Below are 14,937 nucleotides of genomic sequence, written 5' to 3' on the forward strand. Positions count from 1 at the left end.
TTTATGAAGATACCGATAATAAAAGACAATAATAATGAAAACTAAAAAAAAAAAAAGAGGTATCCTACTTATGTCAGAACCAACTTATGATGGAGCCGTTGGAACAGAACCCTGTCGTAAGTGGGGGACAACGTGTACTTACTTCTGTTAACTGCTATACTCAAAAGTGGTAATTCTAGATTAATCCATCCAGTGAGAACTAGAACATAGGTTTTTTTAAAGTTTTGACTTTCTTTAAAACATATACACACACCAAGGAAGAGTCATCTTTGTTTTGACTTTTTTCTTACCAGCTTCAAAAATATCTAGACCATATGATTCCAATTTTCTTACCTTACACAATGGAAATTGTTAAAATCAGTCAAAATTTATTTCTCAAATACACATAGCTTTGAATTTAGAAAAGAAAAGCTTGCTGTAAGTCCACGTCCGTGAGCCATATTTCAGCCCATGACAATTTTGTGACTGCACTGGAAATTCCAGGGAAATCGCTTCAGAGGGGACACAATCTCAACTACTGGGCAGTGAGACGGGCTATAAACTGGACGCCATTTTGAAGAGTGAAGTATGCCAGAGGCTGCAATTCTTATATTGAACATTCCAGCATTGTTTATTTGATCAAAGTAAAATACACTTTCCATCACTACAAACGGAGTACAACCACAGTTGGCTACATACCCATATTTTTTTATGACGTGCCAACATTTTGCATCCTACACGAAACATCTGGTTTTGGGGAAAAAAAAATCATAAAGTTCTCTATTTTTGTTTCCTATCTTCTCTCCTGTTGTCTCCCGTCCTTCGAAGACACTTTATAGGAGTTGCTGTAAGATTGATTTCCCCAGACCCCTAAATAGTATGGAGGACAGCAGGGAACAGTACGAGGTTTACCATGCATAGGGGCTGAATGGCAGACCCAACTTTGGCTAACGACATTGGGAACAACTCGGAAGTGTGAGCAGACATGTTCCAGGAGGTGGTGGTGAACCTACGTTCTAATTTATCAGAAGCAAACATCAGAGGTTACACACATAATACGCTATCGGAGGTTAAAGACTTCAGACACAATCACTAATTTAAAAAAACATGCATCATGAATATCGATTCACTATGTAGTGTACATATAAACGGTGACTCAAATACCCACTTCTAGTATCCTGAATTCGCTCTTACCGTTGCGGTTATTTGTGCAGCCATCAGGCGTCAGCAACGCAGGTTAATAAATACTGACATCACAGAGTTGACACGTACAGAGTGAGGGAGAATACGCCACAGCTCTTCCTTCCACCTTCCCCAAGATCTTAGAATGGCGGGGGCAGGGGGGGGCGAGGGGGGGAATAGGGTCTGATAAATGAAGTTTGGAAAGAAACTGAAATGTAACTTGAAGGACAGTTGGACAAGCTGCATTCTCCACTCATCAGCAGGCCATTCTGGCTCCCTTCCCAAGGACAGGACTCCTCAAGGTGCACAGGGCAACAGCGTTCCCTTCCCAGACTGTTCTGTTCTATCTAATGCTGAGTCGCTGGTTTAAGCAAGGTGCTCCCGGTCAGCACTAGGCACCGATCCCAGCCTTCTCAGTTCTGCTAGCCAATGACTGCCTGGTTCTTTACTCTCTCTTAAGCTCTTCCAAAATTTGTAGGGTCAGACCCAGGCCTCAGTTTATTTGGAAAGTGGTTTCAGCACCTTGGAGATCAACTGGCTCTGGGCAAGTATATTCCTTATCCTTGTCCCAGAGAAAAGTAGGGAGGAGGAGAAGGTTGACTTTTGTGGCCCTGGACGGGGGAGAAGGGAGAAGGGGACGTGTGGGGGAAAGGGAGAAAAGACGCGCTTCCCCCTGAAGGACAGCTCAGATCAAGGTAAAAATACGGCAGACAGGATCCATTAGTACTGCCCTTTTTCTTCATACAGAATTTTAGAAAAATTAGGGTTCTAATGTTTGCTTTTAGCCTGAGAAAATGGACCACAGTAAGGTGCTAGGCTCACACGGGTAAGTTAAAAATCTACAAGGAAACCTAGCTAGTTTCAACTGACATAGCTGAACACTGGAAAAACCACCGACAACGTCACTCCAGATGGACGCAGAGAATGCACGGACCAAAGCTTTTCCTGTCATGCTCTCTGCCCCCAAGTCACAGGGCTGAGCGGAGTCGGTGAGAATCAAAACTCAAGCAGCCACTGCTCGCTCTTCTGTGGCTTTTGCTGAAATGTGCACACTATTATTTGATTAGTATGTATCCAGATATATTCAGCGTTTGATTTCCAATACACAGCTAGAAGGCAGCACAGACCCAGGACACTGACACATCCATTCATTCACACATCCCCAGTCAGACCGAAATAAAAATCACAAGAAAGTGTCTGCGGCGAAGAACATTATAAACGTTATAAATCTTCATCTTAAGAGGCCCCTGAGAGTTTTTCCCCGTATGCGTAGGTGAAGAAGGCAACGAACAAGTTCCTCTCGTTCTTTAAGTGCTTTGTGCAACAACGTCCACGTGGGTGAATTCCGAGATCCTTTCTGGAGGAGTCTTTTGGGCTTAGCCAAAAGCCTTGCTCCAGGGTTCCGGTCTCCTAACGGCGCATCCCGGCGGTGGTTACGTTCCAGTTCTACTGCGGTAATTACACGTAAGCTAATGTAGCTCTTGCTCCCGTGATCATCGGTAGGGTCAGTCCTGCAGTCCTGCAGCAGAATGCTTCCAAGGCAGTCTCCCAGCTTCCAGAAAGCGTCATCTGGGCGAGACGCTGGGGCTGGGGAAGGAGCCAGAATTTCTTGGCGACTGAAAAGGGATGGCTGAGGACGTGGGGGACCTCTTGGGGCTGCACAAGTCCCCGTTGTGTAGCTTCCACAGCAGTTCCTCATTCTCCATGGACAGCCGCTTGTTGACTTTTGACTCCTTCTCCAGCGACTCCTGCAGAACAGCCTGCTCGGTGGACAGTTGTCTTAGAAACAAACAAAAACAGGCTCTAGGTTAAAATTTAACATGAAAAAAGTTTCTTACCATTTTAGGTTTGAGAGTCCAAACAACTCACCCTTTGGAACAAAACGGATTCGTGCACAGAGCTATGGGTCACGGGCATTTTGCTGGCTGAGGAACCCTGGAAATGTGGGCTGCAGCCAGCGGAAAAACTTCACTTTTTCGCAATTTCGACAGTACGCCGAGTGACGCTTCCACAAGTGTTATATGCAATTTACGGCTACCCCTTGTTTGGGGCTGTTTTTTGTTTGGTTTTGTATTGCTCTTTTTCTGAAAGCAATCTTAAGAGTCAGGAAGCCAGGGTGAGGGCGTCCTTGCTTAGGTCTGTGTTTACTTCAGACCACTTTGGTTCAACCACAAAGTGGTAAAATAACATTTTCCAGATAGAGATTGGGACCCTACTTAACCACCCCATTCAGTCATCTCTCCAGGAGGTACGTGGGTGGAGTATAGTAAGAAAGTTACACTGGATGTTCCAGAAAGGAGCAGCTTTGGAGAAGGAGGACAACTCGTACCTTGAAATTGCCACGTGCTTATCCATCCGGGCTTTCAGCTCCTCGTTCTCCTGCTGGAATCGCTTCAGTTTGTCCACCAGTGCTGTGTTGTTCTCCACCTCGGTGTAAACCAGAATTCCAACACTTAACAATATTTAAAAAATAAAGCCTGCATTTTCCATAGCACATCCCTGACACGCTCATGCCCTGGAGAGATTTAATTAAGGGGAACCTAAATACTGTATCTAGATATTACTTACGATGTAGGCCGGGCCAACTGAAAGCTGCGGTACCCGGAGGGTAACTGGTGTGTTCCAGGCCTCACTGTTTTAGGATTCACCTTGAGAACTTGCACCTGGGCAATCCCGGGGGCCACGTCTTTTTCCATTTCAAGTTAGTGGAAGAAAATCCGCAGTTAAGACAGCCCATATTTATCAAAAACCCAAAAACCAAGTTGCCATCAAGCTGAGTCTGACTCGTGGCGACTCTACGTGTGTCAGAGTCAAACTGTGCCCCGTGGAGTTGGTATGGCTGATTTTTCAGAAATAGATCACGAGGTCTTTCTTCTGAGTGCCTCTGGGTAGATTCTCACCACCGACTTTCAGTTAGTAGCCGAGCAAGGGTTCTACATATTCTTCTGGCAAACTTCTGCAACTAAAATTATTACATTTGATGAGATCCTCATAGGCCAATAGTTTTTAGTTCTTGGCAATGTTTAATATGGCCTTCAACATGGTTTCACAGCCACTCTTCGGCGTTTACCTCCGAGTGGCTACAACAAACCAGCAATTGAGCAAAGCTCTGCAGAGCATCAAATGGAAGAAGCAACACTACAGAAAGGCCCCCTTCTCAGTTCAGGTGAAGACTAGGGGGCTCTTCTGCTGGCCTGCCCGGGCTTAACTTTCAAGGAAAACAACTGATCAGTTGAGCAATTAAAGGATAAGATCCTTGAAGACATTTAACCACTTAACATGATGAAGAGCTGATTATGTCCCAGTTCACTTTCTAAAGTAAGATTTTTACGTCTTGTTTAAAAAGCTCCACGGGAAAAAGACATGACAGTCTGCTTCCAAAGAGATTTACAGCCTTGGAAACCTATGGGGCTGTTACCAGTCGGAATCAACTAAACAGCGGTGGGTTTGGTTTTGATTTTACGTAGTCTTTATCTCTCTCAGTAGAAGAAAACACAGTGACAGCAACCCCCCCCCACACAAAAAAAAGCCACCCCCAAACCGCCACCAAAATTCCAAGCACACATACACAGAAAGAATGGGCTTCATGCTCCCTACTGTCCAGGGCTGGTCTGGGTTTATGTGAGATGTTTACTCAGCAACAAGCCACTCGTAATTGGAAGGGGAGCAAACAGAGCTAGGCAGCTGGCACAGTCAAGAGCAAAGTACGACAGCAGCTGGGATCACTTAAGCTGCCTTTCCAACTTGGTTAGATGCTTGGCAGATAGCAGCTGTGTGCCATGGCTGAGCCAAGACTGACACTGAACGCTAGGCACGCCGCTCAAACGCCTAGCTCTGGGTAGACTTGTCATCCACCAACATTAGTTCTTTATCCTAGAAGGCGCAAACTCAATTTTACTCATATTTTTCATAATGCTTGCTATTTGTCCAACTGTTATTGTTGTTGTTAGGTGCCGCTGAGTCCAGCTGGATTCATTTTATTACAGCCCAATTCTTTCATGGCATTCTAATTCATAAGAAGGTGAAAACTTAAAGAGCAAGACTGAATTGCTCCAGTGGGATTAGTTTATGTATCCAACTCTTTTGGACGTAAGAAACCTGCCCCGACTTGGAGATACGTTAAAATACCGGTTTTACATCATTTTAGAATTTTTCTTAAGCAGGGGAGGATTTATAGACCACTGAACTGCGGAACTGGTTTGCTGCCGTTTTTCCAAGCACCCAAACCTGCTTTGTGTGTTCTTTACGTAGGGAACGTATAATGTTTAACGTGTTTATTATATAAGGGACATACAAGCAATGAATACGCCTTGAGCAAACCTAGAAAAGAAATATAACCTCTGGTACCTTTCATACGACTTCCGTATGACTTGAAGTAGCAGCTAACCCAACCCCACAGCTCCAGTTCTGAGCTGAGTTGCCATCTCACGGACATTACTGGCTCGGGAGGAGCCTCTTCTGAAGGGAACATACCAGTTTCTCCATTTTCATCAACTTGAGGTCCTGCTGATGCAGCTTCTCATTCCTGATCTCTAGCACGGCTTTCAGGCTTTCTAGCTCTTGCTCCAGATACATGATCTGAGGGCTTTTCTGGAAGAGACACGGTGGGACATCTCTGTGACTAGTCATTTCACACATTCACACAGTCCAAATTCTCCACATAAAGGACCTTTGATTACGTTCAGAAATAATTCAGACAAGTCACTTCCAAAAGGAGCCAGCAGCTTCCACTTTCTTATCACGGCATCCAAGAAAAAGGTGAAAATCATTCTACCCTCAAAAACTTTGGTCATAAGAATGAAATAAAAACATTTTATTCATTTATTGGTTTCACTTAACATTGAAAAAAATGTTGATGGCACCGATTTTTTTTTTTTGGAAATAAGATAAAAACCATTGGCTACAACATAAAACCAAACTCCGGCTAGAGATAAGGCAATCTGTAAGTCCTTTACTGGTGTTTGGGAGGAGAAAAAGAAACAACTGTTTTCTCTAATCAAATTCAGTAGCTGATAGGAATGGAAAGGGTACATTTATAGGGCTGTTTGGAAATGACAGTGACATGCAGCCCTATTTCGTGTTTCCCTTGAATAAAATGATCAGGGTGTCACCCTAGTCAATAATATGCTGAGTCTTTTGGAGTTGCCTTACGGTGGCCTGTGTTGGTCTGGCCATACTCTGGGGCAGCCGTGTCACTCATGTCATTTTATTTTGTGACCACCCAACACCTACACGGCACATAGCCCGTGCTCTACTGAAGCTCTACCCAAAATTACCACCACACGAGGGAAGACGTCTTCTGAGAGCAACGGCGTCAAGGTGGAGATCCCCCCGCTCCTTGTTTTTCTTATGGAACCCCAAGTGGACCAAAGCTGATGGCGTAAATTAAGTGCACGTGGTCTACTGATTAACAAGGGCCTTTTTTTTTTTTTTTTTTCTTAGATATGACTCAGTGGTGTAAATCGTCCTCAGGGGCAGAAGCGTCTGCTCCAGGCCAATCCTTCAAAAAAAATAGGGAATGGGAGAGCTGGAATGGCCTCTGAGGTTACTTAATCCAAGCCCCTCACTTCACAAGACAGTGTGTTCCTCAGTGACCTGCTCCGTTCCAGAACCAAAACATGTCAGGGCTGGGACCAACACCCCGATCTTCAGCCCAGAGCTCTTTCAAAAATTTCATAGAACGTTCTCTCTCCTTTTAAACGATTTTTTTTTTTTTAAAACCCTTAAGACAGCAAATCCTGTCTCATTTTTGTTAGAGGGAAAACAGCGTAATTTGCCCTGTTAATTTTTTAAATCAATGCCCTTTCCCTACTCTGCCGGCTGGTCCCTTCCGCCTTAGTCCACTCACATGCTCTCTTTTCCTTCAACCTCAGCACGACTGGACAGGGGCAAGGCACTGGATATTCTTGCCTTCCTCAATCTGTTTCCTTCTCAGCTTTCCAGAGGCTCCTTCAGTAGGAGAACCGCCATTGTGGACCAGGAAGCTCCTCAAAACCGGTTCCGTGAACCATGAGTAGAGTTTGTGCCCTACAGTAAGTCTACATTTCTTCTGAAACCGCTGACTTTTTCTACAAATCTTCTAGAACAAACTGCTCTGCAGTTTCATTGAATATGACCTCCTCTAATTTTGCTGAAATGTCTAGAGAGTCTCCCGATGAGATTATCAACACAAGGGCTCACGGAGAGGCCCGCATGTGCACCTCATGAACTGGCGACAGATTTTAAGTGGCAAGAAATGCTTTGCTTCAACAGTTTGAGATCACAAATATAGGGAATGAAAACAGCGGCATGAAAGGCAAAAGCAGCCAGGAAGAAAACAATTCCTAGAAGGGGAGGGGAGGGGAGGGGAGGGCAGGGGAGGGGAGGGGAGGGCAGGGCAGGGGAGGGGAGGGGAGGGCAGGGCAGGGCAGGGCAGGGCAGGGCAGGGCAGGGCAGGGGAGGGCAGGGCAGGGCAGGGCAGGGGAGGGCAGGGCAGGGCAGGGCAGGGGAGGGCAGGGGAGGGCAGGGCAGGGGAGGGCAGGGGAGGGCAGGGCAGGGGAGGGCAGGGGAGGGGAGGGCAGGGCAGGGCAGGGCAGGGCAGGGCAGGGGAGGGCAGGGCAGAGCAGGGGAGGGCAGGGCAGGGCAGGGCAGGGCAGGGGAGGGGAGGGCAGGGGAGGGCAGGGCAGGGCAGGGGAGGGCAGGGCAGGGCAGGGGAGGGCAGGGGAGGGAAGGCCGGAGAGTTGGGGTACAAGCAAGAGAAAGTTAGGCTTACGAGAGAAATCTGTACTTTTCAGAAGTGACGTCTTTACCCGTACAATGGAATACTATTATGCCATAAAAAAGAATGAAGTTCTGATTCACGCCACAACATGGATGAACGCTGAAAACATTATGCTAAGTGGAAGAAGCTGGACGCAAAAGGCCACATATTAGATAATTCCTTTTACAGGAGAAATGGCCACAATTGGCAAATTCAGAGAGACAGTAAGTGGGTTATGGTTGACCAAGGCCTGTGGCAAGAAGGGAATGGAGAATGACTGCGGGTGGGTACAGAGTTACTTTTTGGGGTGATAACACATTCTGGAAATAGACGGTGGCGGCTGATGCACCACTCTGTGAATGTACTAAAAAACCACTGAATTGTAAAAAGGGTGAACTTTGTGGCATGTAAATTATATCACTAAAGCAGTTATTCTAAAAAGTAAATAAAGTAAAACCTTCACATAAAATCCTAGCCCTAATTAATAAAGTGCTCTTGTCTTCCTGCCCACATTAGCTTAGACCACTCAGAATATGTTAGAATTCCATTTATCTAATGAGCCTTGGCAGTGGCGCAGCGGTTAAACAGCTGGGCTGCTAACTGAAAGGTTGGCAGTTCAAACCCACTAGCTGCTCTGCAGGAGTCTGCTTCTGTTAAAGCCTTGGAAATCCGATGGGGTGTATTCGAACGCCTGACCTTTCGGTTAAGAACTGAACTCTTAACCACTGAGCCACCAGAGTTCTTATGGGACAGTTCTACTCTATCCTATAAGGATGCTGTGAGTCAGAATTGACTCGATGGCACTGGGTTTAGTTTTTTGGGGTTTCGCCTAGGTGTCAGTTTTTAGGATTTAAAAAAAGACACCAGTAAACAAATCAGCTGTTGGATACCATTTAAAAAGTGCATTGCAAAACGTGAAAAGGATTTCAAACCCGTCGCATTTCTCTAACTGCTGAACACTTACTTGAGTGACTGATTCTAAAAGGCAGTTGAGAGGGAGAAAAATCCAGGAGTGCCAAAGGAATGCAAACAACTTACTAAATTTGCTTTCTCTCTCGATATTCGTTTTTGTTCTTCTGATTTCAACTTTTCGTTTAAAGTATCATTTTCACTCTTCAGGTCACTGATTTGTTTCTAAAACACAACGGTGACATGTGAGATGTAAGTGAGCAGCAGACACAGCCAACGTACACAGAACCGTACCCAGAACACGCCAACACCAAGAACGATGATGGTTCTTTCCTGTATTCTGCTTCACCTACCTCTAGAGATTCCTGCTTCCCATGGAGCAAATCCTCAAGTGACTTCTTTTCCATCTCATGGCTTTTCTTGATTTCTGGAAAGAGGTGATTTTTTTTTTTTGAGGTAATAACATTCTATGAGATCACTTTATTCTGCAGTTACTACAGCAAATCAACGTAGGAACTGACTGACACAACACGAGTAGGTTACTATACATCTGTACCACGCTTTTATATAAACAAAGCCACCTGTCCCTTAAAACAACCCTGTCTGGTGGGCTGATATTCCCATTTTATGGCTGACAGCACTGATGCCCACAGAGGTAAGTGACCTCAAGGGACTCACAGCCTGGCCCTCAGACTCTTGGCTGGGTGCCCCTTATGCTCTTTCAGTTTACTCTTCGTAAAACGAACAGAAGCCTGAACCCATTTCTACCATTTTTTTTTTACTAAATGTCTTCCCTGGTCCAGTCACCTTCGCATGCTATTGCCTCCGACTTCATGCGACAGCTTTACTTTTTTGAGGTGAAAGGCCCTTGCCAAAGGTCATGCGACCACTTCTCACTGCACTTCCAGTCTCTGCAGGACGCAGAGAGCTTTGTGTGAAAACTTGAGCTACGCTGACAACTGTGCTCTGAAAGAAATGGCTGCTTATTCTTTCCCTTCTACCTCAACCCTCCCGATAAGGATAGATGAAATAATAAAAAGGAGAGACTCTTTATTCAAAAAGAACCGTCTACGGTCCACAACGTGTCCGAGTGTCTGCAGAGTGCTGGGAAGCAAGAGTGCTTTGTGTGGACCTGTGGCTGTGGCTGGAGCCCTGGTGGCACAATGGTTAAGAGCTTGGCTGCTAACCAAAAGGTTGGTGGTTCAAATCTACCAGCTGCTCTTGGAAACCCCATGGGGCAGTTTTACTCTGTCCTATAGGGTCCTATATGAATCAGAATCAACAGCACACAACAACAACAACATGACTGTGGCTAGGACATGAGTGATACTCTCAGCCTCCCAGGACCCTAGGCTGCTAAAGAGCAACCACCACCACCAAAAAGTGCCTTTAAAATCTTTCAAAGTTCACTCTGTTTTGTAAGAGTCTGGCATTGACAACAAATTCTGACTTGCATCCTTAAAGTGAAGGGCACCCACTAACAGTGAATAATACACAAAGAAGCTAAGAAGGCTCCAGAATGCCAAAAAGTGGTTGCTGGGGGGGAAAGTTTAGGAATTGGTTCCCTTTTATAAGGTATCTCACTGTTCCATTAGCTGTTGTTCTATTTAAATAGAAAAGCCATCCTTGCCTGAAAGGGAGGTTTCATATGCCTTCTTCAGCAATTCTACTTTCTCCGAATGGCTAGCTTCAATTTCCAACTTAGAGGTTTCATGGGCAGCATTTAAGTTGTCAAACTGTAAGAAAAAACAAAACAATTGTTTACCAAACCAAACAAACAAACCTGCTGCTGTCGAGTCAGTTCTGACTCATAGTGACCCTGAAGGACAGAGGAGAACTGCCCCGTAGGGCTTCCAAGGAGCAGCTGGTGGATTTGAACTGCTGACCTTTTAGCTGGCAGCCGAGCTCTTAACCACCGTGCCACCAGTGCCCAAAGCCCGAACTTGAATATTCAAGCAGCAACATTGGGAGACCCTGACATACAAATGTGCATTTAAGTTTAAGGGCAACATAATACATGTAAAGAACAACCCAGGTTGGATTTGCCAGTCTTCCCATTATATAAGCATACAAGTTCGCCAGGGTTCACTGATAGAAAAGGCTGTGAGTCCAGCATCAGGAGCGCGGATATTTTTCACAGTGACAGCACCACACAGCACCACGTAAGTTCTATACCTGCCCTTCTCATTGCTATATCCTTAGCTCCTAACATGCCTGGGGTATAGTAGGCCCTCTGTAAATGTTTGCTAAAATGGGTAACTGAGCTAAAAAAAAAAACAAAACCCTGGTGGCGCAGTAGTTAAGAGCTCGGCTGCTAACCATAAAGTCAGCTTTTCGAATCCACCAGCCACTCTTTGGAAACCCTGTTGGGCAGTTCTTCTCTGTCCTATAGGGTCTCCATGAGTTGGAATCGACTTGACGGCAACAGGTTTTTTTTTTTTTAAAACAGGAATTAAAAAGGAAGAAAATTAAAAAACGGTTTATGATATATGCTTATGTGGAAAAAATGGGTTATAAAGCAAGTGCCATTAAAAAAAAAAATGTTTAACACAACACCAGGGTGCCCCACAAAGGGATTATCTCTGGGGAGTGGGATAAAGGGTCGTTCTTAATTTTCTTTCACTCAACCTATATATACTACTTTGATTGTAAGTAAAGTGTTTAATTAAACAAAACAAAACAAAAAAACAAAAAATTTTTTCACCTATTTTGCAAAAAAGCAAAAGCAAAAGAAGCTCATTCCTGGGTGTGAGCACCCGCCAGAATTCACACAAGCAGCCACGGCCAAGAGCATGCTCAGACTCCGAAAGCACGGACCTGCTCTTGCAATTGAGTTTTATACTTCTCTGCTTCTTCAATGTAAATGTTCTGAAGCTTCTCACACTCCTCCGTGTAAAATTCTTTAAGCCGGTTCTCTAGTTCTGTTAGATCAGTCTGGTGCTGCTGGTTTAGCTTCTGGACAAATCCTTCGTAAGCTATTTGTAACTCATTCCTGGCTTTTTCTAACTTCTCACAGGTGCTCGAAGCAGTGACTGAAACGAGATTGAAAGAAAAAGGGAGATGGCGTTTAACTCGTGAAATGTCCTGAGTTCCTAACATTCACACACAGCTGGAAGCACGAACACAGTGATGCCTCGGTTCTCAGATTTTCAAGCGTAATAGCACAGAAGTGTACTGGAAAAAAGCAAGAGGAAATGGTCTCTGGCAGCCAAAGAAAGATAAAAGATAGTAACTGACAAGCAGGAAGAGAAGTACTTGAGAAGAGCTGGGGTCCTAAGTGAAGGTCACCCTTCTGCCTGGTGACCAGTCAGCACAGTACTGGCCATAAGGAGAGGACCTCTCCAACTGGCTGGGACATTTCTAGGGGCAAGTTAGTCTACCTAAGGCCAACTAGTATGGGAAAAGCTAAGGACACAGAAGGTGCAGAAAAGAGAAGCCAGAGAAAAGAGAGAAATGGACTTTAAACTTGTACTTAATATGAGCCGATTTCAATCTATTTAAAAAATACAGTAATCAAAACAAAATGCTAGAATATACTGAACACAAACGACCAGGGCATACAAATTTTAGAAAAACAAACACATTTCGCTATGATATAATATGAATATATTGAAAGGTTAACATATTTTAAAGAGGCAAAACAATTTGGTCAACATAATTTAAAATCAGAGGATCCTACCTCTCCACCATCGCTACCAAAAACAGAATTACCACCAATACATCACAGAGTGCGTGCGCACACACACACACACACACACACACATATATATACACACTAATCCTTAAATATCTCTATAATTTCTCAGAAGCTTGACTTTGAACATGTCAAACTTTCCTTCACCAATTTTTTAGTAGAGGTAAACTGAGTGCTATTTTAACTATGAAGAGGATACATGTTCTCAATATCCCAGAGTGCCTACAGACTAATATAAAACCAAAAAGGTAGATGGAAACTAGGTTATGATGGCCATCACATGGAACATTACTGACAACTCAGTCCTTCAGAATTAAATATTGGAACTTATTTTTTTTTTCTTTAAAAGAATTTAGTACAACAAAATGAGCATCCAGATTGATAAAGAATACCCTCTTCACAAAAAAAAAAATTGTTTTTTCTTCACATTCATTTTCTCTTTTATTATACTATTTAGCAAAGGAGAAAAAAAAAAGAAGATTGAAGCATTCAAATCATAGTCAAAAGAATAAATGCGACATCTCCTTCCACCAACGAATTTTCCAGTGTACGCCCACTCCTCACTTATCAACACGGCTAGGCTCCAAAGGCTAAGTCGTTACGCGAAAACTGGCATTATGAAAAACGGAGAATAACCACATCAGATCACACAATATCATGTGGGACACTTATGTCCCTCTGGACCTTGGAAGCAGAAAATGTAGGCAGGCCCTATATGGCCCACTAGTAATGAAAGGGTTACTGCCAGGTGTACATTGTTAATGTGCAAAATAGTTGGATAGATATCTTGACTATTGTCACAAATGCAAAATTTCAGATAGCGAGATAATCAATAAGTGAAGAGCTCGACTGCTAACCAAAAAGTCAGCTTTTCGAATCCACCAGCCACTCTTTGGGAAATTATGTAAATAAAGTAAAATAACAGGGCCGTGAACTTTCTCTGTAGGCTCCTTGTATAAATTCCATATTAGAACACTATATGAAAGTAGGCAATACAAAAATACTTTGCAAATAATCAATAAAAGCATCAGATAGCTTTCTAGTCAGAAAAATCTTGGTCCTACATGGCCTTTTCATGTATTTTCCCTGGAATTTCAGATAGCCACAAAGCAAAAAAATAAAGGTAGTAACACAATCCGAGCCCACGTGAATGCCCGAGTCAGAGATAGAAGCATTTAAGTGAATCCGATTACTGAGTAATAAACTCAGAGACTATCTTCATACTTCGGGCTTGAAGAGCTTCTATGCAGAAGAGTATGCTACACCTGCCTGATTTTAATACACCCTGGTGGCACAGTGGTTAGGTGCTTTGCTGCAAACCAAAAGGTCGGCAGTTCAAATTCACCAAGCTGCTCCTTGGAAACCCTATGGGGCAGCTCTTCTCTGTCCTATAGGGTCACTATGAGTTGGAATCAACTCGACAGCAACAGGTTTTTGCTTATAATCAAACTACCGCCAGTTTGAATATTTAATTATGGTGCATCAGACTTGAAAATCAGATAGCATATGTGAGAATCCTCTCACATCAACACACCGACAGGCTGTCTCCTCTGTTTAAAAAATAAAAGAAGTCCACCAAGTGTTTAGGTGTGTGGCCAGAGTCAGCCGAGGTGAAGGGAGGACAGGGTGAAGGGAGGACAGGGTGAAGGGAGGACAGAGTGAAAGGAACGGGAAGGGGGAAAAGGGGAAAACGGGTCAGCTGCGGGAGCCGGTGGTTTACTGCTGTTATTCCAGTAGGCTGAGCGGCAGGCCAGCCCCCGACTCTGACGTCAGCCTGCAGCTGTGCACAGACCTTTGCTCTGTTTATGGGGCCGACTGTACCAGGTGGAGAACAGCTGGGCTGCAGTGATCACTCACACAAACTGCCTTACTTTGAACTAACTGGCCTGGGTTCCTGCGGGAACATTTGGAGTAAAGACTCATGAAATATTGTTAAAAGGATACACGCGTAAAGGCTGTGTCCAGGGTTCTCTGGGACACACTGTGTGTGTGTGTGTGTGTTGTGTGTGGTGTGTGTGTGTGTAAGCATCACCCCATGGCATCAGGTCGTAGACTTTTCCTTGTACTTCATCTATCTTGAGAGAGATTTATAATACCATCTGTGCTTGCTCCTGTCCCTGTTCTCAGTCGCATCCCTTCCCTGCTTATTCTCCAGAATCCCACTCATTTTCAGCTGACTATTAAGACAATCGGAATCGACTCAATGGCACTGGGTTATTAAGACAATCAACAAGCCAAAAGGAGTCCCCTGCGTGGCCCAAATGGTTAAGTGCTCGCCTACCAACAGAAAGGTTGGTGGTTTGGATCCACCCAGAGGCGCCTTGGATGGAAGCTCTCATGATCTGCTTCCGAAAGGTTTCTGCCCTTGAAAACATTACAGAGTGTGGTTCTCTGAAGCACGTAGGGTAGCCGCGAATTGGAAGTGACTCAACGG

General features: G+C 44.4%; 1 protein-coding gene across 6 annotated transcripts in view; it reads right to left on the reverse strand.

Annotated features, from left to right (window-relative positions):
* Positions 1-583: 583 nt before the first annotated feature.
* MTUS1 (microtubule associated scaffold protein 1) overlaps positions 584-14,937 on the reverse strand; it is a 112,668-nt gene continuing 98,314 nt past the window's right edge. For 4 of the 6 annotated variants that reach the window (XM_023551171.2, XM_023551172.2, XM_003412323.4 and 1 more), the window contains 7 exons: positions 11,627-11,841; positions 10,440-10,545; positions 9,163-9,236; positions 8,939-9,034; positions 5,635-5,751; positions 3,491-3,588; positions 2,648-2,940 (listed from right to left, as the gene is read on the reverse strand). In XM_023551171.2, coding sequence (XP_023406939.1) covers positions 2,727-2,940; positions 3,491-3,588; positions 5,635-5,751; positions 8,939-9,034; positions 9,163-9,236; positions 10,440-10,545; positions 11,627-11,841 — 920 coding nt within the window. In that variant the 3' untranslated portion in view covers positions 2,648-2,726. Of the gene's footprint in view, positions 2,941-3,490; positions 3,589-5,634; positions 5,752-8,938; positions 9,035-9,162; positions 9,237-10,439; positions 10,546-11,626; positions 11,842-14,937 lie in introns of all 6 variants that reach the window. The other 2 variants (XM_064272906.1, XM_064272907.1) reach the window with 1 other exon arrangement.

The sequence above is a fragment of the Loxodonta africana genome, chromosome 19 (assembly GCF_030014295.1).
Source record: "Loxodonta africana isolate mLoxAfr1 chromosome 19, mLoxAfr1.hap2, whole genome shotgun sequence".
NCBI classification, from domain to species: Eukaryota; Metazoa; Chordata; class Mammalia; order Proboscidea; family Elephantidae; genus Loxodonta; species Loxodonta africana.